Raw genomic sequence first — 23,724 nt, forward strand, 5'->3', positions numbered from 1 at the left:
CCTGAGGCTCAGCAGAAGTGGACAGTGCCGGCAAGCTCATCTGTGGTCAGGGAGCCAGCCCACAGGTGTGACTGGGACCCGGCAAGGGCTTCTGGGCAAATAACCCGGGAAACACCTGGCTGCAGCCTGTGGCTTTCACATCTGTGCCTTTCACACCTGTGCGTGCATGCTACTCCAAATGGAAATCCAGGATGCAGAATTCCAGCTCAGGTTTCTTTTTCTTTCTTTCTTTCTTTCTTTCTTTCTTTCTTTCTTTCTTTCTTTCTTTCTTTCTTTCTTTCTTTCTTTCTTTCTTTCTTTTTTTTTTTTTTTTTTTTAAATTGTGTCAGGTTCTGGCAACACCTCTCTGCTGCCATCTGTTTTAATCCAGAACTCAGCTCTGTTTGAATACAGGCCGTACAGCTCAGTCGTGACCCTGGCCAGGTCACATCGCTCACATCCCTCTGCTTCCTCCAGGGGAAAAGGAAGCATTTAGCCTAGCTCGTAGGAAATGATGAGCAGACAGTGGTCATCACAGAGGTGACAGGCTCTTGAGCAGCGCCTGGGACAGCTCCCGAGCCTTTTCCCTCTTCCGCCTGGCAGGAATGCTTCACGCCTTTCGTCAATGGCAGCTTCTTTGAGCATGATGGGCAGCCGTACTGTGAGGTCCACTACCACGAGCGGCGTGGCTCCCTGTGCTCCGGTTGCCAGAAGCCCATTACCGGCCGCTGCATCACCGCCATGGCCAAGAAGTTCCACCCCGAGCACTTCGTCTGTGCCTTCTGCCTCAAACAGCTCAACAAGGGCACCTTCAAGGAGCAGAATGACAAACCCTACTGCCAGAGCTGCTTCCTGAAGCTCTTCTGCTAGGCCCCTCCCATCGGCCACCCCTCCCCAGCCAGCGCCACCCACTGCTACTGTGACCCAGGGACCTCGCCCAGGGGTGACGGGCCAATCAATCCAACAGAAACTGGAACCTTGTCCACGGCAGGTGTAGGGCAGGACTGGGGGGGGGGGGGGTCTTGCCTCTTTCTCACCCACACCAGAGAGCTTCAGGGGCCTTCTTCCCCTTCTCTGGCTCTCCTAGGCTCTGTGTTGGGGCCCGGTCGTTCCTAAGTGTGTCCTCATGAGCCAGCACCCCACACCGGAGCCTCTCACAGTCACCTTCAGCAGTGGAGTCGGAGTGGGAGGGCAGAGAGGGTCAGCCAGGGGCTCTTTTTATCCCAGTTGCTCTCAACCTAATTACCCTGAGCATATTGGGGACACCGGGCCCCCTTGAGACAATGCCAGCATAAACTCACCCACAGGCCACCAAAGGCACTTTGGGTTCCACGCCCAGTGTCCCAGAGTCTGGGCGACTGCCCCGTTTATACCTACCTACCCCGGGTTTACCGAGAAAGGCTTCTCCAGCAATAATATTTTCTATAGCCACATTTCTGTCTCTGGGGATGTTGTGAGGTGGGGAGGGTCACCTGTGCCTCAACACTGTACCGATTTTGATAGATTTCTACACTGAGGTTGGACTTTGTATTGCTCAAGTTGCTTTTACTTCTCTCTACAAGATGATTTTGAAGAGATTTAAAGGACGTCCCCTTTTGTATTCTTGTCTATGTCCACTGTCACGGGGCCTGCCAGTGGCCTCGTATGGACTTTGCTTTGTACTGAGGGCTTGGGATGGGGAAACAATTTGTATTTTATTTTGTTTCTTAGCACAAGCAAGTTGAGACCCCTTCCGTAATTTCGCAGCTCCCCGGGACTGTTTTTAAACTGCTGTATTTTCAACCCCCTCCCTCACTGCCCAGGCCAACAGGCTCTCCATTAAGAACAGTCTGAGGACATTCAGCCCTTCGGACCTGGAACTTTGAACCTCATGGGTCCTGTTCCCAAGGGAGGCAAAGGGCACAGTTTGTATTTGGGGTCTGCTCCCTGCCTGAGTAAGCTATCAGGAGCCAGCCTGTGCTCCCCATGAACTTTCTGGCAACAAGGAGAACCCACTGAACACTCTCAGCCGCCCCATTGCTCCTCTGGGGCTCGTTCTTCCGCCTTCTCAGGAAAGCTGGTGTCTGGTTTCGACCAGGAAGACCAGAAGGGTCTCTGGCTCGATTCTCCTGGGTGCCTCGCTTCCTCAAACTTCCTGGTGACTGGGGCAAAGGTTGCTCCCTCTCACAGGTGGGATTCATGCTTGAGGAGGAGGTGGGGGTTCTGGGAAGAATGCCCTAAGTTGGTGAAGGGAGCCTGGTAGGATTTGGGCAGAGGGACAAGGTCCTGTTAGAGCGGTGGGAGGCTCCATAGCTCGCATCCCAAAGGATGAAGCAGGAGCAGCCAGCCCTGGGACAGGCGTGTCCAAAGGGTCCCCAGGCAGGGGACCCAGACATTACATCAGCTTCCTAGTCGAGGCCCAGTGTGATGGGATCCCAGACAAGGATCCTCGGTCAGGGCCGGGCTAGCAGCAGCCCAGGCCCGGGAAGGTGAGCGTGGCGCTCCAGAGGTCTGACATGGTCTGACATGGCGGCGGCACTTCCACCCACAGGCCTTACTGCTCTGTTTACAGTGGTCTGCTCCAGGCCCCTCTCCAAGAAGAGACGGGTAGCTGGAGGGCCATCCTCTGGGTCAATGGATATGTGATCATTTGACTTTTTTCTTATAAACTTCTAACCTGGCTTTTTCCATTTCAATTCCTGTGATTTATGCCAATAAAGTTTGCCATTATTTTCGCCCGTGCGGGTGCTATTTCTTGGACGTTTGATCTAGAAACCCAAATCGCTCTGGACTCAGAAGAGTCACGGAAAGAAGGCAAATCATTGACGTGCCCTCACTGGAGGTCCAAAAGCCAGAGAATGGGATCCCGGGAGCATGCCTGTGGCCCTGTGGCCTACTAGCTCCAGTATGAGCTGTACTGGGCCCACAGGGGCAGGCCCTGCTCTAGGGTGTCCCGCCTTGACCTGTGGGTGGCATTCCACTCACTGATCAAGGAGAGGATGGAAATCACCAGGCCCCAGGCAACACCACCTTGGTCTAAACTTCTCTATGGGATGCCACAGACTTCCTGTGGCTGCTCAGCCTCTACTGCCCCCTTGTGGTCACGTCCATATATGCATGCTTTCTCTTATCAGATCTCTGGGCCCCAAACTGGATGGCTTCATTCCACCCTAAGCTGTGGCTTCACAGTTTGCCCTGTCCTTTGGATCCGTTTTCCAGGCAATACAGTAAATGCTGTTCTGAATGTGATTATCACAAGGAGCTTGGAAGTGACCGTGACCTTCAACACCCACTCAGAGAGAATGACTTGGTTTATTTTTTTCAACCCTCGCTGGATCCATCCTTATAGAAATGCTGATTGGCTTTCTCAGTCATGCATTATGGATACTTTCCCATGCCACTGGATATAGATTTGCATAATTTCTAATGGCTCCACAGCATGATGTTATATTGGTATGCTACAATTAGAGATGGTATTTATATTGTCAGGGCCGGCATGTCCTTGGAAATGTGCCATAATCGTATGTATGCACTTGGAAAAATGCTTTTAGAGAAAAATAGACATAGGCTTGGGTTGACCGTAGCACAGTTGGGCCCATGGGCTTTGAACCTGTTCCTAGATCGTACTTCTGAAATGTCGGGTGGTTTAACCTTTGGGAGTCTTCTCATTAAAATCGTGCACCTCAGGATTGAGGGAGACAGTAACATTGGCAGTGTGCATGAGTACTTACTTAGCACAGTGCCGATCGTGCAGAAACGCTGTCATTAAGAGCGACCTCATCAGTTAGTGACTCCAGCAGTTCTCAAACTGGGCTGATCTTCAAAGGCACCAGGAAGCTTAAAACAGTAGGCTGCTTGCCTAGCATGAACAAGGCCCTAGGCTCAATATCAGCCTCCCCCATACACACACACACACATTTATATATATATATTCATTTATTTATTCATGGGTCCGGAGAGCTGGCTCAGCAGTTAAGAATAAGTACTGCTCTTCCGAAGGCTCTGAGTTCAGTTCCCAGTGTCAATGATTGACAGCTCACAAACACCTGTAACTCTAGCTCTAGAGGCTCTGACCTTGGGTGTCTTCACTCATGTGGCTTACATTTACACAGGCACACAAACACATAAACACATAAAACCTTAAAAAACCACACATTCCCGGGTCCTACTCCAGTAGGCTCTACCTGGATAGGGGCTGGGATGCATGTGTTTGTGAAGCTCCGAGGCTGTGTAGTCGGGTTTGGGAACTGCAGTGTGAAAAGATGGCTTCATGCCTGTGAAAGCAGCTCTAAACTGGTGGGACCGGATATAAGAACCCTGAACCCCACCCTTGCGAGCCTAGGGCAAGATTTTGAGACGCAGAACTGGGGCCCACAATTGCAGCAAAGGTTAGTTGGTCACATATGGCCTAGATACGCTCACTGGAGATTTCCGACTTGCTCGGGGAAGTCATGGAGATGGGAAGAAAAGCCCTCCTGGCCTTAGGATCTTTCATAAAAACCGTGTCTTGAGCTTTCTGTGGTTGGAGCATGTGGTGACTAGGGAGCTTGAGGCAGGAATATCAGTGGAAGGCTGGCTGGGTCAGGTTACAGAGTCATAGACTGTCTCGAAGAAAAAGCAAAACAACTATCCAAATAAATGTTGAATGAACGTATATAATGAAAGGAGCTCATGTATTGATTTTCTCCTATAGCCCAGAAATGGTGTAACAGCCTCCTGTTACAAATGAGGGAGGCAGGCAGATGGTAAGCAGAGCAGAAGCGCTTCCTAAGACAGTACGGCAAGCTACAGAACCAAGTCAGGGATCCAGGTCATCCGGCCACCCTGCATTCTCCATTCAACAAATACTTACATGCCTCTTGTTTGAAGGCGCAGGACAAAACAGCTGCCTTGATGGCACTTACATTCCTGCAGGGAGAGGCTGACAATAGAATGTGATCAATTATACAGTGAGTAGACGTGTAAGTGCTGTGGGAGAAGGCAGGGGAGTGAACAGTAGGGCTTGATTTTTTTTTTTTCACCTCTTAAAATTTAAAATCAAGGGCTAGAGAGATGGCTCAGAGGTTGAGAGCACTGGCTGTTTTTCCAGAGGTCCTGAGTTCAATTCCCAGTAACCACATGGTGGTTCACAACCATCTATAATGGGATCTGGTGTCCTTTTCTGGTCTGCAGGCATACATGCAGACAGAACACTGTATACATAATAAGTAAATAAGTCTTCAAAAAGAAAACAGGAAAGAAGAAAAGAAGAAAAAAAGAAAAGATATTCCTTTAAAAAAAGTTGAAATCAAGGGTCAGGGCAAGTCTCGTTGAGTAGATGGCATTTGCAGTAGGACTTGGAGGAGGTAGATGAGGAAGATGAGGCAGATCCTGGACAGCGCCATTCCAGGAAGATGGAAAAGTTGGGCAAAAGCCCTGAAGTAAGGGCATGCTCTGGAGAAACCGCAGAGATCGGGCTAGAGACAAATGCTTCAGTAGGAAAGCAAGAGACAAGATTGCAGGGTGAAGGTGGGAGCGGTCGTGTACGACCGTGTACACAGTCTAGGTTTTAGGCTTTTATTCAGAGAAAACGGGAACCTTTGATGAGTTTTGTGCGGATGAGGACGTAGGTTTTGAACGGAAGAATAAGAGACATGTCTCAGCACTCAAGTTTGCTGTACTAGTTCGGTGACGCTGCAAGTCGGCTCCAGCCCAGCAGAGGGCAGCAGCGGCGGGAGCTCGCCTCTAATACAGCAGGGTGCAGTCTTTACTTACCCTGCTTGCTTGAGTGGCGGCGGTGTCACCCAATGTCTGCCTACATTCACTTGGTGAGGCGGGACGGTTGATAGCGCAGCCAATAGGTATGGACGTCGTCGTCGTCGGCTAACGAGGCCGCCTAGCGCCCATATAAAAGGCACGCGCGGGCGCGCGGCCCTTCTCTCGCCAGGCGTCCTCATTGGAGGTTGGGGGTCTCCCGTGTGTCTTTGTGGGAGGGCGGCAGGAGCATGGGGACTCTGGGGTCGGGGGCGGTGGGCTCGGGGCGCGGTGAGGAAGGCCCGGGACCGGGCCGCCCCGTCCCGCCTGCGGCCTGGCCCGCGCTGTTGGCGGCGGCCTCCTCCTCGGGCCCAGGTCCCGCGTGGCCGGCTCGGCCTAGGCCTCGGGCCCGGGGCTGGTGTCGGGGTGGCCGGGCTCACGCTGCCCTTCTCTCCCCAGTGACATCGTCTTTAAACCCTGCGTGGCAATCCCTGACGCACCGCCGTGATGCCCAGGGAAGACAGGGCGACCTGGAAGTCCAACTACTTCCTTAAGATCATCGTAAGTGCCGAGCGGGCCGTGGACGAGCCGCTTCCGCCCCGGGCTCTTACTGGGCGGGCAGTCAACCTGTCAGGCGCTTCCACAGAATTACGCTGTCTAGAGAAATCCTGTCATCTTAGGTTCCCGGTGTGGGTTCCCTCGTTGCAGAACTAGCTCCTTCACCGGGTGGCTCACCCTGTAGAACCCTGCCGTCTGTGCAAAGGACGAGGAGGGACTCATTGTAAGGGGGCATGCTGCACAGCAGAGACCGACCAGTCGAGCTGGTGTCCAGTGACTTACTACAAAAGCCCTCTGAAGCGGTTCCTAATCAGATCTGCCGCCAGCCTTTGTAGGCATTAGCCTGTGTTTTAGTCTCCTTTATTTACCATTACCAGTTTTGGACACAAGATCTTTGGGTACCGTAACTTGTATATTCACAACATAAATTCCCCCAAATCGCTCTGCAATAGTTTATTTTCTGTGCCGTAACTGTCTCTTCCCTTGGTCATTTTAGTCAACCAGGCATGCCTTATTTAAAAGTTAAAACTAAATACAACTTTTTGAGGTAGAGCTTCCCCATGTAGCTCAGGCTGGCCTGGAATTAGCAATTAGGCCTCAACCGGCATGGCAGGTATGTGCCACCACACCCAGCTAAAAGGTAATGTTTGGCTGCCTCTCAGAAGTTTAGTTTGTGCCACTCATAACCAGCAAGAAGTTGGGATCAGATGTGACTGTGTTAAGCTCAGGTGGCTGGCTCCTAGTAAGAAGTGTCAGTTTGGAAGCATGAAAGGAGGAGTGGGGAAGGGGTTTGGTTTCTGCTGTTTTTGTTTTGTTTACTCTCAACTTCGATTTCTTTCTGGCTTGTTTTATAGCAACTTTTGGATGATTACCCAAAATGCTTCATCGTGGGAGCAGACAATGTGGGCTCCAAGCAGATGCAGCAGATCCGTATGTCTCTGCGAGGGAAGGCTGTGGTGCTGATGGGCAAGAACACCATGATGCGCAAGGCCATCCGGGGGCACCTGGAGAACAACCCAGCTCTGGAGAAACTGTTGCCTCATATCCGGGGTAATGTGGGCTTTGTGTTCACCAAGGAGGACCTCACTGAGATTAGGGACATGCTGCTGGCCAATAAGGTAAGGGGGAGAATCAGACTGGATGATGTTTATCAGTGGAGTTTATCAGATCCTGGTGTTTATCAGTGGAGAGACCTTCTCACTGTTGAATATCTTCTGTCCAGGTGCCGGCTGCTGCCCGTGCTGGTGCCATTGCCCCGTGTGAGGTCACTGTGCCAGCCCAGAACACTGGTCTGGGGCCCGAGAAGACCTCCTTCTTCCAGGCTTTGGGCATCACCACTAAAATCTCCAGGGGCACCATTGAAATTCTGGTGAGTAGACCAGCTTGACATTGAGAGGGTTGGTCATTTGGAGGCTGTGGTCTCCTTATTGTATGTCCAGATGGTAACTGCTTGATGATCTCTCGTTCCCTAGAGTGATGTGCAGCTGATAAAGACTGGAGACAAAGTAGGTGCCAGTGAGGCCACACTGCTGAACATGCTGAACATCTCGCCCTTCTCCTTCGGGCTGATCATCCAGCAGGTGTTCGACAACGGCAGCATTTACAACCCGGAAGTGCTCGACATCACAGAGCAGACTCTGCACTCCCGCTTCCTGGAGGTATGCCACCCAGCTCCTTCCCCTAAATGCTGGGAGCATGACAGATACTGGTGTGTGCCAAGCATCTTCAGCCTGTCCGTTTTCTCATTGCAAAAATGGAAGTCTGAAGCAGGGGGTGCTGGGCACCCAAAGGTTATTATATATAACCTGTGATAGCGTGGTGGCCTGCATCTTTAATTCCAGCGGAGGCAGGCCATCTGTTGTGAGTTTATCCTGGTCTACATAGTCCCAGGACCACCAGGTCCATGTAAGAGACACCCTGTCTCAATAAACAGGCGATCTTGAGAAGAAAATGTTCTCTGTGCTAGAGAGGGAGGCTCTCATGCAGGAGGCGTGAGTTCAAGGAGAAATGAGTACACTAAGTGAACAATCAATCATATTTTTAAGATTGAAAGATTCGAACTGAGCAGGTCTAAAAGTATCTGCACTGTATTGTGAGTTGAAGTAACATCCTTCATAGGTCTGCAGGAGGATGTGTAGAGTATGCGAAGTCATACCAGTTTACATAGAAAGGACTTGAACTGGATTCTGGGATCTGCAGTGGGTCCTGGGCCCCAATCCAAGGAATAACTGTTACTGCAAGTAGCTCTATTTATAAGAAGTTTACTTATTGGCAAGTTACATCTGGAAGTTTAACCATTTTGTCTGACAGTGCTCAGTAACTATGTTAACAGCTTAGATTTTCAAAAAAAAGGGGCAGTAAATGGTATATGGAACACCCAGGTTTGGAGTAAGGTAAACATAAACTGAGTCTGGCCTTCCAGGAGCATCTGGTGTGAGAAGGCTTGGAGACTGAGGGTGTGAGCTTAAATGTCATTTTTTGTTTCTTCTCTCATGCAGGGTGTCCGAAATGTTGCCAGTGTTTGTCTGCAGATTGGTTACCCGACTGTTGCCTCAGTGCCACACTCTATCATCAATGGGTACAAGCGGGTTCTGGCTTTGTCTGTGGAGACTGAGTACACCTTCCCACTTGCTGAAAAGGTAAAGATATTCTTCCAGGACCATAGTGGCTTGACATCAGGGTGACAAATGGCAGGCTGCTGAGTTAGTGAATTCATATTCCATTCTTTTCTACACTAGGTACCTTTAGGCAAGGCAGTTGAGAGTAGCCAGAGCTAGTCTTAAACTACGTAGTTGGGTGACCTTGGATCCAAATGCCAAGATTATAAGTATATGCACCACCAGGTTTGGGCTCATTTTACCAGTATTGGGGCTTCCCTGCTAGATGAGCACTCTACCAACCGAGGTATTAATATATCCCCAGTACACTTTTGATTTTTGAGACTGGCTGGCCTGGAACTAGGTTTGCCTCACAGAGATCCATCTGCCTCAGCGCTGGAATTAAAGGTGTGGTCCACCACCGTTTACCCCAGTGCAGTTTTTAAGAGTTCACTTTTGAAAGCAGGGTGTGGAAGTCTATGCTGTAAGTTTGAGTCTGCCCTGAACTATGCGTACATAGTGGGGTCCTTAATAAAAAAAGGGGGAAATGTATTTTTAGAGATGGGGAACAAGGGTCTGCATGTTCTCACATTAAAAATGACAGACCCCAAAGAGTTTCTGTCCCCGCCCTAAAGACTATGCTTAAGACCTCCTGATTGGGTAACTGCTACACAGGAATGCTTGACTGGCTGGGAGCCACACAAAGGCAGGAAGGGAGTGGGTTGAAGACTGGAAGATCACATTGACCATCTTCTCTTCAAGGTCAAGGCCTTCTTGGCTGATCCATCTGCATTTGCGGCTGCTGCCCCTGTGGCCGCCGCCACCACTGCTGCTCCTGCTGCTGCTGCAGCCCCAGCCAAGGCTGAAGCCAAGGAAGAGTCGGAGGAATCAGATGAGGATATGGGATTTGGTCTCTTTGACTAATCCCCTCAAAACAACCAACTCAGTCAGCTTAATTTGAGAAACATGGAAATAAAAGCTACTTCTGTTAAAATTGCCTGGATTTATTTTGTATCCTCAGGTTTAGGAAACTGAAAGGGTTAAAAAACAAAAACCTTTGTGTTTGATATGGTACTTGTTGGCATCGTCTTTGTTCCTAAATTATTTTTGAGACAGGGTCTCTCACTGTTAGTCAAGCCTGGCCTTTTTATCTTATAGTAGTTCCCCTTACCCATGGGGGATATATTGGAAGATCACCAATTACAAATACCAACTCTGTAAAGTTGAACCTTTATCAAGAACTGATCTCTGGATTTAATAGGATATCAAAGCTAGTGGGTGGTCAAGTTTATAAGTGCTTGGTCTGAACGCCAAGGACTCAGGCTGAGGAACCGGGGTTGCTTGGGTCTGAAACCCCAGCCTGTAGGCTGAGGCAGGAGTAAAATGCTGGATTTGAGCTAGGGGTGGTAACAGGTTGAAATCCCAGTTTGAGAGTCATGGTTTTGGTGAAATTTGCATGTAGCTCAGGAGCATCCACATCAGTCAGCGATTGAGCTCAGTTCACAGCCATCTACCTCACCAGCCCCATAGGATCTTGGGATTAGGCACTGACCTTAGGTTGGTGCAGAAATTGATCCTCCTTCACTCAAATGGGTGCAGCAGTTAGTTACCACGGTGTGTTTGGCACTAATGAATTTTGTATTTTAGATGTGCAGTCGGATCTGGATGTAGAATACAGAGGGTTGACTACTGTTTTTTTCCAAGTACATTAAGATGGAATAAAAATTCAATTGGCCTTGCTTGAATACAGGGACAGTTGATAACTGCAGGTAGTGTATATAGTTCAGGTTCTAGTTGGGAGGGTTCAAACTAGAAAGCTACAGGTTGTAGGCCTTCCCAAAATATATTACCTGTGTGCATCCACAGGTGAAGGTGTAGAGAAAGAGGTCTGACCTCCGTTCCTCTAAAGCAGTAGTTGGATGTCAGTTCATGCAGGCATTCAGTAAGTGTCAAGTCTGTCTGAAAAAGCTCAGGATTTTAGAAACTGGCTCTCCAGTTTCTAAATCATATGCCATATTGGTATTAGTTATAAAGTTTGTGGCTTATTCACTACAAACCAGTATAGTTAACTTGTTTTAACTACGTGCCAACAGTTTGAAAGCCACTGCTGAGGGCCAACAGGTAGCCTGGAGACCGCGTTCTCTAAAGCACACAGAGTCCAAGTAAAAATTAAATCTCCAAAGACATGGAGCTCTTCCTTACCCCTGCCCCTTACTCCTGCCCCCAGTACGGCTCAGACCGCGCAGCAGCAATTCCCCAGGCATCCCTGCATCCCTCCCCTGCCCCTCATCCACCTGTTCTAACCTCCAAGTCCTCTCTGGACTGCAGGACGGGACACGGGCTCTCCGGGTTCCGTTCCCGGAGTCCAGGAAGCGCATTTAGTGGCTCCGCCGAAGAGCGCAGACCCTTCAGGAACCGCCCGATGGGGGTGTCGGGGCTGGATCCGGGATCCCCGACGATGCCGCAGCAGCAGGGGGTCTCTCCTGAGGTCAGGCTGAGATGAGCCTGCATCCCGGGGCTCCAGCGAGCGACCTGGCTGTGGCCGCCCTCCCGCCCGGGGGCGCCAGGCGTCGCCTTGCCGCGTGGGCCCGCCCCCATGACCCGGAAGCGCTCCGGAAGCGGTTCCGGAGTGGGCGCCGGCAGGATGGCGGCGGACACGCAGGTGAGGCGGGCGGCCGCGGGGCCAACGCGGCGGATGGATGGCGGGGCCGGAGCGCGGGCGGCGGCGGCGGCGGCGGCGGCGGGAGCGCCGGCTCCGAGGTTGCGGGGCTGACGGCGGCGGAGGCCGCAGGAAGAGGCGGCAGGCGGCTCCCAGCTGGAGGCTCGCCTCGGCCCGGGCGAGCACAGCGACCCAGGCTGGGGCTCGAGGAGTCCGGGGCTTCGGCTTGGCTTCGGGGCAGCTGGCGCCCTGCTGGGCCTGCTCCCGCCCGGGCGGTGGCTGCGCTTCCCCTCGGGGTGTGCCACGGTTCTCCAGAGCCCCGTGACCGTGAGCCGCGGGGCGGTGCAGAGTCCCCCCCGACTCTGTGCGGCCACCTAGCACTGTAGCCTTTATGTCCACAAGGGTTTGGAGCTGAGGCTCTGCGCGTTGGTTTCTCGGAGGCAGGAGATAAATGACATTCCTCCTCTTAAGTTTCAATCTTTTTATAATGTAAAATTCTGCTGAAATAATTTCTATTTCATAGGGTCGTTGGGGAGATTTCCTGAGGCAAGGTAGTAGGGCTCCGTGTAGTTTGGTTGCTGGTACTGGGTCCCTTCACCTAGGAGGGTTTTGTCACCTTTGAGTGTTAACAACACCTGTGGGTATGGAGCAGTTGAAGACACCCCCCTTTTTCCATCCCAGCCTCTTCTGTAGCCGCGTGGAAGGATGAAAAGAATATAAAGGGGAAAAAGAAACTTTCTCTCCTTATTCCACCCCCTCCACACACACAACTCAAAAAAATGTAGATTTAAAAAAAAAATGTAGATCAAGCTGCCATTGAACTTGTAGTCATGCCTTCCGAGTGCTGGGATTCCCTGCCTGGCAGAAACTGGTATATAAAAGACGGTTTGGGTCTCTGGGGTGAGATGAATTGATTCTTATGTTTGTGCCTTGAGGCTGACCAAAGAGGGGCCTTTAACCTGAACATTCAAAAGATATTTTGCAAGGGTCTCCTGAGGAAGGGGCTGGTAATTTGTTTAGAGCTGTGTCATAGTGAATCCCAAGAAGTAAAACTTTTTAGTGTTTTCAGAAGATTGAATGTCTAACATTAATACTCACGGGTAAAAGAATCTTCTCTTCAGCCAGGTGGTGGTGGTGCACGGCTTTAATCTCAGCACTCGGGAGGCAGAGCCAGGCGGATCTCTGGAAGTTCAAGGCCAGCCTGGTCTACAGAGCAAGTTCCAGGACAGCCAGGGCTACACAGAGAAACCCTGTCTCGAAAAACAAAACAAACAAACAAAAAACCAAACAAAAACCAGAATCTTCTCTCTAGAGTTGTGTTCAGTAGGTAACTCTTGGCCATGTTATCAAAATAGCCATAAGGCCTACTTAAGTTAGTCAAAATGATATAAAATTAAAAATTCTTAAGTACATTTTAGTAGTCACATGTGACTAGTGGCTGGTGTGTATTGGCCAGACTAGGAGAGCTTTTCTGTCATTTTGGAAAATTCTCTTTCTTGTTCAGCACTATCTACAGCGCTGTCTGTGAACTTGGAAGGCATGGCTGCCGATCTTTTTAACATCCAGTATGACTCCTAAAGGATCTTAGTACTTTTCCTCGGCTTTGTTGTGACGAGATTTCCAGGGGGTTACTGAGATTTCCAGGGGGTTACTGACTTTTCATCTTTTCCTTTGCCATGCTGAGGATCCAGCCCTGGACTTCCTGCATGCTAGGCAAGGGCTTTATTACAAGCTACACTCTCAGCCTCTCAATTTCTGATTAAGAAGAGCCTTGACTTCTTTTTCAAATATGAAAAGTTCTTTGATAATGTGAGAGGAAAATATAGCCACGAATTTAATGCTATGTTATTGACAGTGTAGTGGCACATGTCTTTAGTCCCAGCATTTGGAAGGCAGAGGCGGGTGGATCTCTGTAAATTCCAGACCATCTAGGGCCGCACTGTGAGACCTTTTCTCAAAAACAAAAACAAAAAGAAAGAAAGAAAGAAAATCGGTGGTGGCAAAGTTCACCTTTAATCCTAGCACTCGGGAGGCAGAGGTAGGCGGTCTCTGAGTTTGAGGCCAGCCTGGTCTACAGATCAAGTTCTAGGATAGCCAGGGTTACACAGAGAAACCTTGTCTCAGAGAAAAGAAAGAGGAAAAACCCAAAAGGAGTTTACTGTTACTGTATTGTAAGGCCGAGGGCAGTCTGTAGGGTGAAAGTGCTTGCTCTGTGCCAGACTGAGTTAGATTGCTAACCCTGGGTGGAAGGAGAGAACTGATTCCTGAAAGTTGTCCTCTGACCTCCACACACGTTATGCCCCCCTCCGCCCCCACCTCTTTCTGGCCTGTGGGTGATTCAGTGGTAGAACACTTGTCTAACATTCATTAGCCCCTAGGTGTCATCCTTAGCACCTCTCCTACAGGATGTTGTAGGGCTGAGGTCATGGCTCAGCAATAGAATGTGTGTCTGACATGTACGAGGCCTTGTGTTTGATCCCCAGCACCACAGAAGCAAACCCAACAAATAGAGAGGGGGATGGAGAACACAGGCAGTAGCAACAAACTTTTGGAAGCCTGAAAGTGACAATAAGAGATACAGATTTGCAGGGCGGTGGTGGCCCATGACTTTAATCCCAGCACTGGGGAGGCAGAGGCAGGTGGATCTCTGTGAGTTCGAGGCCAGCTTGGTCTACAGAGCGAGATCCAGGACAGGCGCCAAAGCTACACAGAGAAACCCTGTCTCAAACAACAAACAGAAGAAGAAATGAGAGATGCAGATTTTTGAACACCAAGGAAGTGAGTCCTAATCCATCAGCTGGGAAACTCAGGAACCATCCTGAGGTTCTCTGCAGAATCTTTGAGAGGTGTAGTTGATGGTGTCAGTTAACATGGAAGTGAGGATGACTGGGTTAAGGAGAATTTGAACCCTAGGTTTAGATGCTGTCAGATTCCCAGATTTTCTACTCTGAAAAGAAACTAAAGTTTTCCCTCTGGTGACCATAAAACCCGGTACTGTGGACCCAGTGCTGTGACCACTCGTCCAAGGTCAGTCTCTAAGGAAACTGTCAACAGAGTCATTGGAGAAACGTTCCCCCATTGGATGGACATTTCTAGATCAGAGGACTCAGCACAATGGATAAAATAGACTCACAACAAAGCATATTACTATGAAATTTCAGAATCTTAAAAAAAAGATCTAGAAGCTTCTAGAAAGAAAAACCAGGTGTCCTCCAAAAGATCAGTCAGAGTTGGCATTCCTATAATCCCAACACAGGAGGACTGGAGTTGGAGGCCAGCCTAGGTGCACAGTGAGACCCTGTCTGAACACAACAAAAGTGTTTTGATGCCTTCATAGCCACAGCTAAAGGTTAGTATTCAGTGGAGAAGTCCAGTAGCTTCAGGACTCTGAAGGGAATGATTTCAGTATAGAATTCAGGGTCTTGACAAACTTGAATATGATGCCAGAACCTTCTCACACTGCACGAACTCTCTGAACTGAAGGGTGTGCTTTGCACAGACACTGTGGTACACTTGGTGGGAATTTACACCCTGTAGATGGTCACCTGCCAGACTGGAGTAAGACAGAAACTTCAGAGACTCCTTCAGGAGAAGGGACAGAATTTTCTGGAATGAAGACACACAACTAAGAGTTTGAGTCGAATGATGAATAAGATTAGGTAAAACAAGGCAAACAGGCGATTGTGGAAAGGGCAGGTATTAACTCCAGGGAAGCAGTGCTGGGCGGGATGAGGAGCACAGGCTGTTAAATGGAGGGTACTACTATTTGTGCACAGTGGGAACACTGACCACCCCAGCTGGCGCCTCTTATAAAACTGAGGACTGCTGTTGGTGGGATGGAGAGTGTATGTGTGTGTGCGGGGGGTGGGGGGTGGGTGGGTGGGGGGGTCAGAGGATGGCGGCCAAGAGTCCCAGTGTGAGGAAGCCTCCATATTTAGAGTTATGGAGGTGACTGCTGAGGTGCCGGCTAGGCTCAGGCGTGGGGGCCGGACCTAGAACTCGTGGGTTGTGTGCCTATGTAAAAGTAAAACCAAGAACACCTAGAATAGCCAGAGCAGGACCAGGTGTGGTGCACACCTTTGCTCCCAGCACTTGGTGGGCAGGCAACTCTCTGAGTTCAAGGCCAGCCTGATGTATGTAGTGAGTTCCAGGACAGCTAGGGCTATGAAGAGAGACCCTGTCTCAAGAAAACTAAACCAAACCAACAAACAAAAGAACACTCCCAAAAATATCAAAGCAAGAAATAGTTTATGTACAAGTTTGGATGCTGTTGTCTTCGTTGCCAAGAGAATTAGAGCAGGACTTTAAGCATGAAAGAAAAAGCAGGGGCCAGCAGGATCCCTCAGTGGGGAAACCACTTGCAGTAAGACCTGATGGCCAAGCCCAGGACCCAGCACCCACTCAGGGAACTCCTGCAGGTGGTTCCCAATTTCCACACTCGTAAACGCCCTTCTCCAAAATAAAAGTGGAAATAAAGGCTTTGTTCTGTGTCTCTGCACCCTTGACTCGTTACTTACTTGGGCTTCCTTTGAAGTACCCCCAAAACAACCCCCCACCCCGACTTCAAACTTAATTGCCTCATGGACCTGCAGCCTGATCACATGAACTTTGCAGTCTACTGCTCAGGAGCAGGTTTTCCCAGGTTTCAGAGAATATTCACAAACTGCCTGAAGCAAGAGACTGCAACTGTGCTAACTCAGATGTGGAAGGCTGTGGGCATGTTGGTGTCCCTTTATAGACCTGTTTGGTTTCAGTTTGGGTTTGAGAACACAGGTGCTGTGGCCATTGGCTCTGCTTGAGGCAGAGACTTCTGTCTTGAATGGGCCTGTCGATGCCGCCCTTGAAGTACAGCAGTATTAGTACACAATGTTGTGCTTTCCATACCAATCCTATGGGGTGAGTGCTGTTCACTGCGTCAGGTAGATAAACGAGGTTAGAGCTGACACGTTTGACTTGGTTTCCTCAGCCAGTGAGAGCAGAGCTGGGACTGTTCTGTCAGAATGGCGTGTGTACTGTGTTCTCCCCGGGAGGTCAGTGTGACAGTGGGAAGGGAGAGCATGCAGGGCACATAGTCCTTAGATTTGGACTCTTCTTTTTTCCACAAACCTAGTTCGTCTCTCTCTCTCTCTCTCTCTCAGTCTTATCCATAGTTCTTAAATTTACTTCATCTTAAATCACAAATCAACACTTTTAGTTTTGATTAGTTCTAGATCTCTGCCTAACTAAAATAATTGTCCATTTCCTGGGATCATATTCAGGTTTTTGTTTTCAGAATTTTTGAGGTATAGTTTACATGTGAAAAAAGTACCATCATTCATTCATTTATTTGAGACAGGCTCTCTTTATGTAGAGTAGGCAGGCAGGCAGGCAGGCCTTGAATTCACAGAGATTCTCCTGCCTCCTGCTGTGATTAAAGGCATGTGCTACCGTGTCTGGATTGTACTGTCTTTTTAGAAGAAATTTACTTGTTCTGTTAGAGTATATCTTGGTCTTGAAAATGTCCACCTCAGTGCTCCCTCTCATTCCTCAAGTACCCCAATACAGTCCCCTCTCACATTCATGCTCATTTAAAAAATTTTTTTTCTATTTCATGTGTATGTGTTAGTGCATGTATGTATGAATGTATGTACGTGCATGCTTATGTGTTCCTGGTGTCTGCAGAGGCCAGAAGAGGGTGTTAGATCCCCTGGAACTGGAGTTAGAGGTGTTTGAGTTGCCATGTGGGTACTGGGAATTGAACTTCAGACGTCTGCAAGAGCAGCAAGTGCTCGTAAACACTGAGCCATCTCTCCAGCCCCCGCCCCCCTGCTTTCAAAATACATTTACTTATTTAAAGTGTGTATATATGTATGCATGAGTGTACTTTTGTGTACCCATGCCTCATTGTGTGTGTGTGGAGGTTGTGGAAGTCCATTTTCTCCTTTACCGTATGGGTCCTCAGGTTTGGTATTTGGTCCAGTTAGTGCTGCCTACGTGCACGTGGCTGTGGGGCCACATGCTGGAACTGGGGCAGCCTACCAGTGGTCACATCCCTTAAGAACAATGCTCCCCCTCCCTTAGCAGCCATCAACCAGGGGTGACATTTGGGGTATTTCTGAAAGGATACTTTCTGTCTAGAGATTTTTGGATTTTTGCCTTGCTTACATTTGAGAAAGGTATGTTGACTGGATTAAAATAGTGCATCTAAACCATGGAGATTTGACAGTGTCTGGAGACTTGATTGTCATAACTGGGGCAGGAGGAGAATCGGCTACTACTGGCTGCAACTAGTGGGTAGAGCTGAGAAATACTGCCAAATCCCCGTACTGCACAGAGGCAGCGTCCTCTGACAAGTAATTATCCAGCCCCAGCTGTCAGGAATGTGGCCATTGTGCTGTGTGCACACTCTGCGTGCACACCCTCGTTGTTTGTGGTCTGACTGATGACATTTGCTGTTGGCTTTGGTCTTCACAGGTTTCCGAGACACTAAAGCGTTTTGCCGTGAAGGTAACTACAGCTAGTGTGAAGGAGCGGAGAGAGATTCTCAGTGAGCTGGGGAGATGCATTGCTGGAAAAGGTGTGTATCTGCCTCCACCTGCGGTACTGAATTTCAGTTGTACTCTCTCATCTCTTCTTCTTCCCCCTTTAAGATTTCTGCCTTCATGCTTTTTTTTTTTTTAAATAATGTGCTTCAAAACAGTTGAAACCGTAGGGTTAGTGTGGATAGGTGCCGAGGTTATTTATGGTTTTAACTATATTGATTTCAAATGTTTCTGAAAGATACACCAATCTTGCCGGGCAGAGGTGGTGGCACATGCCTTTAACCTCAGCATTCAGGAGGCAGAGGCAGGTGGATCTCTGAGTCTGAGACCAGTCTAGTCTTCAGAGTGAGTTCCAGGACAGCCAGGGCTGCGACACAGAGAAATCGTGTCTCAAAAAACTGAAAAACAACAACAAAAAAACCCCACTAGTCTTTCTTGAGCATTACACTGGGCACACAGACATTTTTCTTTTGATCCAAGACACTTCTTTGTATGTCCACAGAAGTAAGAAAATGGTAGCAGGTGGTTGGCCAGTTAAGGACCCTAAGATCCGTTAAACTTGAGAGATCCATTGCCAGGCAGAGCCATGCGGATCTCTATGAGTTCGAGGCCAGCCTGTCTGCAGAGCGAGATCCAGGACAGGCACCAAAACTACACAGAGAAACCCTGTCTCGAAAAACCAAAAAAAAAAGGATTGAGAGATCCATGTTGTCTAAAGCTCTCTGAGAACATTTACTACATGTGTTTGAATTTTACTCAACTTTCTGTGTGTGTGTGTTTGAGAAAAGGGTCCATATAATGGCCTTGAACTGCCATTCACCTTTCTTAGCACTTGGTACTGGATTACAGGTGTGCACTATCACCGAATTTAAACAAACGAGCTGACTGGCCAGCCGGCCTTCCATCCCTCCTTTCCTCCCAATCAGGGTCTCGCTGGATGGAGCCAGCTGGCTTTAGCTCACGACTCTTCTCTTGCTCCATCCTCCCGGGTGCTGAGATTACAGGTGTGAGCTATCACACCTGGCTTTTCCTCTCACCATCTCACTTGCTGCTTCGAACCTGCTGTTGCCTGGGGGACAGCCAAGCTTGTGAAAGCTGGAAGTGGAGTTAGTTGCTGAGCTTCTGAGCTGTCCTCCTGTGTGTTAGGGCTGTGGTGTCTAATTTTGTGCTTCCTTGGAGGTCATCCATGGTCCTTTATCAGCAAGGCTCTCGTTAGTGAAGACACCAAATGTGTACGTGTATGGAGCCGTAATGGTTGAATTTCCCTGCACAGGAACTGCCAGATACTACGTCCTGCTCCCCCACTTTATGGAGCAGGTTTGACTTGTATGTCTTGAGTGTGTGAAGCACTCTGAATCTTTTGAAGGTGATTGTGCTTTTCTGGCACCCTGCAGTCCTGTAGTTGGGAGTGAGTTGTAAAGTGCTGGGGTGTGAGAGTGCAGCCAGCCTCCGGTACTGGAGCTGTCGTTCTGCGTTCTCTAACACTCGGAGCCCAGGGTGATCGTGAAGCTAGTGATGTCTCTAGGATCAGTGTGAGGGGTACATGAAAACATTTGCAGGTGTTCAACGCAGTGTGTGGCAGTGGCACACTGCAGCTTATGTTTCCTGTCATCATTACTGCTCTGTCGGCCTGCCCCGGCTCTGTTACTGCTTTCCTTAGAGCCTACAGGGGCTGGCTCTCTCTACCACGTTTGCTTCCTCTCTGTCATCTGGGCGCCTGAATGGGAAACGCCGAGAAAGCTTCCCAGGCTTGATGTTCCCAGTCCAGTGTCTCTGTTGACGGCATGCTCTGGACTGACAGGTAGTGCTTGTCCCATTGACTCTCCAGCACGCAAGGCACCTTGTTCAGCCCAGGCACCCCTCTGGCTGGCCTCTGTGGGTTTCTGTTGTTCACTTTCTTCTTTGTAAGGTGGGTTTCACAGCAGGGCCCGCCTTGTGGGGATGGCATGTGTTAATGTATGGGAAGCGCTTAGAACAGCACTGAGTGCCAGGTGCTCTCAGTCCACCCTTCTTCTTACCGTCTTTCTTGTTGTTAATCCCGTTCAGCACCTGCCTCCCTCTGCATTTCCTGTAGTTGACTAATCCCTCGGCAAGTTAGACTTTCAGAAACTGCCTAGTTACAGATGCTTTTCCCTTGCTGGCTCCTCATGGTACCTTGAACTCACTATGTAGACCAGGCTGGCCTCGAACTCACAGAAGTCAACCTGCCTCTGCCTCCCTGAGTGCTGTGATTAAAGGCATGCATCACCATGCCCAGCTTATGGTACTTTAATTTTTCACTTTAATTTTTTTTTTAATTATTATTTTGTGTGAGCCCTGTGTGTTTTGTTTTGTTTTGTTATTGAGACAGGGTTTTTGTGTTGCCCAGGCTGGCCTCAAATTTCTGGGATCAAGCGATCCTCCTACTCAGTCTCCTGAGTAGCTGGGAGGTACTACAGGCATGTGCCACCACACCTGGTTTAGCTTTCTGTCGGTCTGTCTACTTATTTATTTTTGAGACAGAGTCTTACCCTGTAGCTGGTGGACCTGGAACTTTGCTATGTAGATCAGGCTGGCCTTGAACTCACAGAGATCCTCTTGCTGCTGCTGGGATTAAAGGCACGTGTCGCCACATCTGGCCTTTCTGCTGATGTTTAGACCACTTATTAGACTGTGCATGAGCAGATACCTGCCAAGAGATCATAAACGAAACAGCACAGGGTGAAGCCGATGCTCATGTCAGGAAGCGGAGCAGCTGTAACTGCTGACCCTCTGCTCTGCAGAGACAGGAAAAGTATCGAGGTCTGTGTTTGCTTCTTCAGTGTCGTTGCTTTATCAAGTGGCCATGCTACTCTGAGCTTTGCTGGACCGTGTGTTTTGATACTGTTTTTTCTCCTTGGGATTTTACCTCAAAGATTCGGGGGCTTACTGGGGTGTCTGACAGAAGGCCCAGTGTAAGCAGAAGCTCACACTGTGCATGTTGCTGAGTTTCTGTGTAAACTTTGCTTTCAGATCTGCCAGAGGGAGCAGTAAAGGGGCTCTGCAAGTTATTCTGCCTGACTCTGCATCGGTACAGGTGAGTCCCACCAGAGCCCCAGTGTCGAGAGTGTGTCTGTCCTACAGGGAGAGGGGTGGGTAGTGGGTAGAGCCCAGCTGTTAGAACCAGACTTCTTAGATCTAACTACTGGATCCTGGGCAAGTTACTTCACCTCTCTATGCCTCAGTTTCCTCACTGCAGAATGGAGATGGTGCCACTATATACCTCATGGGTGGTCGTTAGTGTGAAGTCCTGGACGGTGCCTACCTCCGTGATGCTCAGCATATGTATGCAGTCATTAGTTGTGCCTAGTTTGAAGTCATGGGGCGTATACCATTCTGCCCTTCTTGTCATCCTCTGCTCTTACCAGCTACTTTTAGAACTCCAGGGCACGGTGATTTATCTAGTTTATTTCCATCACCCAGGATGCACTGGAGTCGAGTACTGTCAGTTTCCCCCGTGAGGCCGGTGCTTGGCGTAGGCAGTCCTGCCTGTGCTGAGGTCACCCGTCGTTTACCTCCCCGTTCCTTCCTGCTCTAGAGATGCAGCCTCTCGCAGAGCTCTGCAGGCGGCCATCCAGCAGCTGGCTGAGGCCCAGCCAGAGGCCACCGCTAAGAACCTCCTGAACTCTCTTCAGTCCTCGGGTGTCGGCTCCAAAGCAGGTGTTCCAAGGTAAGAGCCGAAGGCCATGGGCCTCCAGGGATTTGTGGAGTTCTGCTCAGGTAGGCTTGTGCAAATGAGCAGGTGTGAGCACAGAATCTGGCTCTTACCTTTTACACTCTGAATGCTACTGAGAGCGTGTCTGTGTGGAGAGAGGAACCAGGTTAGTAGAGAAAATGGCTTTCCCTGAGGAGCAGGGCTGGGAGTCAGTGGGCCCAAGGCACTGGATGGGTAAAGCCAGATTCATTCATTCAATCATTCATTCATTCATTCATTCATTCATTCTTTAAAAAGTTATGTGTATGAGTGTTTTGCCTGCTTGTATGTCTGTGCACCATGTGCATGCCTGGTACCCAAAGACACCAGAGGAGGGTGTCAGGTCCCTTGGAACAGACAATTGGGAACTGCCATGGGTGTGGCAGCCCGTTTTCAGGTTCCTCGTGGCTTTACCCAGCAGGTCTGCATAGAGGATGATTAGGACCACGGGCCTGAGTGCAGGTGTCTGAGATGGTCTGCACTTGGCTGTGCTGGGGGAGGAGGTCTTTTGCTCCGCCCCTTGGCGTCTCTATAAAAACCCTGGGGCAGAGACAGTCGGGGCCTGTTGGAAAAGGTTCCAGGCCCTCTCGAGGCTATCCTTTCCTTTCTTTTCTTTTCTTTTCTTTTTTTTTTTTTTTTTTTTTTTTTTTTTTGGTTTTTCGAGACAGGGTTTCTCTGTGTAGCTTTGCGCCTTTCCTGGGACTCACTTGGTAGCCCAGGCTGGCCTTGAACTCACAGAGATCCACCTGGCTCTGCCTATCCTTTATTTTCTATCTGTTTATCTCTGCAAAATTCTCCGCAATAAATCCTTCTATCTAATATTTCCTGCTGCTTGCACTCAAGAAAACTCTGGGGGCCGGGCGGTGGTGGCGCACGCCTTTAATCCCAGCACTCGGGAGGCAGAGCCAGGCGGATCTCTGTGAGTTCGAGGCCAGCCTGGGCTACCAAGTGAGTTCCAGGAGAGGCGCAAAGCTACACAGAGAAACCCTGTCTCGAAAAAAACCAAAAAAAAAAAAAAAAAAAAAAAAAAAAAAGAAAACTCTGGGGAACTGTGGGGGTGGTGGGTAAACACCCCACACATGGGGTTGCTGGGAGAATTACCAGGTCCTTTGGGAGGACAAGCAGCGCTCTTAACATCTGAGCCTTCTCCAACCTCATCTTGTTTTTATTGTTGCAAATGTCAAGTGATGAAATGTTGGCCAGTGAGGCCTGGACTCTTGCCGTGACTTGTCCCTGATGCTGTTGGGGAACAAATTTCTGAACTGTTAAGTCCAGGGAGGGTCGTGTGCTCTGCCAGCCTCAGGTGTGCCTTTGTCTCTCCCCTCTCCTCTGCAGCAAGAGCAGCGGCTCGGCCGCCCTGCTGGCTCTGACCTGGACCTGCCTGCTGGTCCGCGTTGTCTTTCCCCTGAAAGCCAAGCGGCGAGGAGACACCTGGAGCAAGCTGGTAGGTTCCCTTGTCTTTGGAGCCATGAGGGTCAGCTGTACGCAGTTGTGTGAAGTTTAGGCATCTCTTGCATGCCACGTGCTCTCCCAGGTTGAAGTGGTCCAGCGGTGTGTGTTTGGTGGTGGTGTAAATCAGCAGGAGTCACATGTCTGTTCGCTAATGTTCCTGGGCTTCTCTGGGTCAGGCATGATGCTAGGCATTGGGTGCAGTGATGGGTAAGACGTGCGGGCCATAACTAAAAAGAGGGATGCCAGAAGATACAGGAATGCAGATGAGTAATGTAGATCATGCCATTTTCTGACCGTTGTCTTGGCCATCTAACTCCCTTCTCTCTTTCTACGCCTGCTCCTTGTACAGTTTGTTTCTTCTTCCCACCTGTCTGCACTCCAGAGATGGCCTGGCAGGCCGGGCTGGGAGGTTCTCGTGGATGTCTAGGTAGGCTGAGTGTAGGTCAGGGGAGTGGTTGATGGTTCTGGAGGAGTCTTGAGGGTGGTGCTGTGGATCTAATTTTTGGCCATGAGATTCGACAGAGCCACTTCCCT

General features: G+C 49.6%; 3 protein-coding genes across 6 annotated transcripts in view; all 3 read left to right on the forward strand.

Moving 5' to 3' along the window:
• Pxn (paxillin) overlaps positions 1-2,693 on the forward strand; it is a 55,154-nt gene extending 52,461 nt beyond the window's left edge. For all 4 annotated transcript variants that reach the window (XM_052755131.1, XM_052755132.1, XM_052755133.1 and 1 more), the window contains one exon: positions 583-2,693. In XM_052755131.1, coding sequence (XP_052611091.1) covers positions 583-849 — 267 coding nt within the window. In that variant the 3' untranslated portion in view covers positions 850-2,693. The remainder of the gene's footprint in view (positions 1-582) is intronic.
• Positions 2,694-5,875: 3,182 nt separating this feature from the next.
• Positions 5,876-9,840, forward strand: Rplp0 (ribosomal protein lateral stalk subunit P0). Its single transcript, XM_052755136.1, has 7 exons — positions 5,876-5,899; positions 6,151-6,252; positions 7,104-7,367; positions 7,472-7,618; positions 7,722-7,907; positions 8,748-8,888; positions 9,609-9,840. The coding sequence occupies exons 2-7, from the start codon at positions 6,199-6,201 to the stop codon at positions 9,768-9,770; spliced, it is 954 nt and encodes a 317-aa protein (XP_052611096.1). The 5' UTR covers positions 5,876-5,899; positions 6,151-6,198; the 3' UTR covers positions 9,771-9,840.
• A 1,624-nt stretch (positions 9,841-11,464) lies between these two features.
• The window catches only part of Gcn1 (GCN1 activator of EIF2AK4), a 66,208-nt gene continuing 53,948 nt past the window's right edge, over positions 11,465-23,724 (forward strand). Inside the window, 5 exon segments of the mRNA XM_052755137.1 lie at positions 11,465-11,508; positions 17,959-18,061; positions 21,018-21,081; positions 21,583-21,714; positions 23,074-23,182. Coding sequence (XP_052611097.1) covers positions 11,491-11,508; positions 17,959-18,061; positions 21,018-21,081; positions 21,583-21,714; positions 23,074-23,182 — 426 coding nt within the window. The 5' untranslated portion in view covers positions 11,465-11,490.

This window comes from Peromyscus californicus, unplaced genomic scaffold (genome assembly GCF_007827085.1).
Source record: "Peromyscus californicus insignis strain IS unplaced genomic scaffold, ASM782708v3 Scaffold_2__1_contigs__length_46816999, whole genome shotgun sequence".
NCBI lineage: Eukaryota > Metazoa > Chordata > Mammalia > Rodentia > Cricetidae > Peromyscus > Peromyscus californicus.

Excerpts from the sequence above, each read along its gene's own strand:
- Rplp0 (XM_052755136.1), top strand. The coding sequence starts at position 6,199 with ATGCCCAGGGAAGACAGGGCGACCTGGAAGTCCAACTACTTCCTTAAG. Across the intron at positions 7,368-7,471 it reads ACATGCTGCTGGCCAATAAG|GTGCCGGCTGCTGCCCGTGC; the intron begins GTAAGGGGGAGA and ends TCTTCTGTCCAG. Across the intron at positions 7,908-8,747 it reads TGCACTCCCGCTTCCTGGAG|GGTGTCCGAAATGTTGCCAG; the intron begins GTATGCCACCCA and ends TCTCTCATGCAG.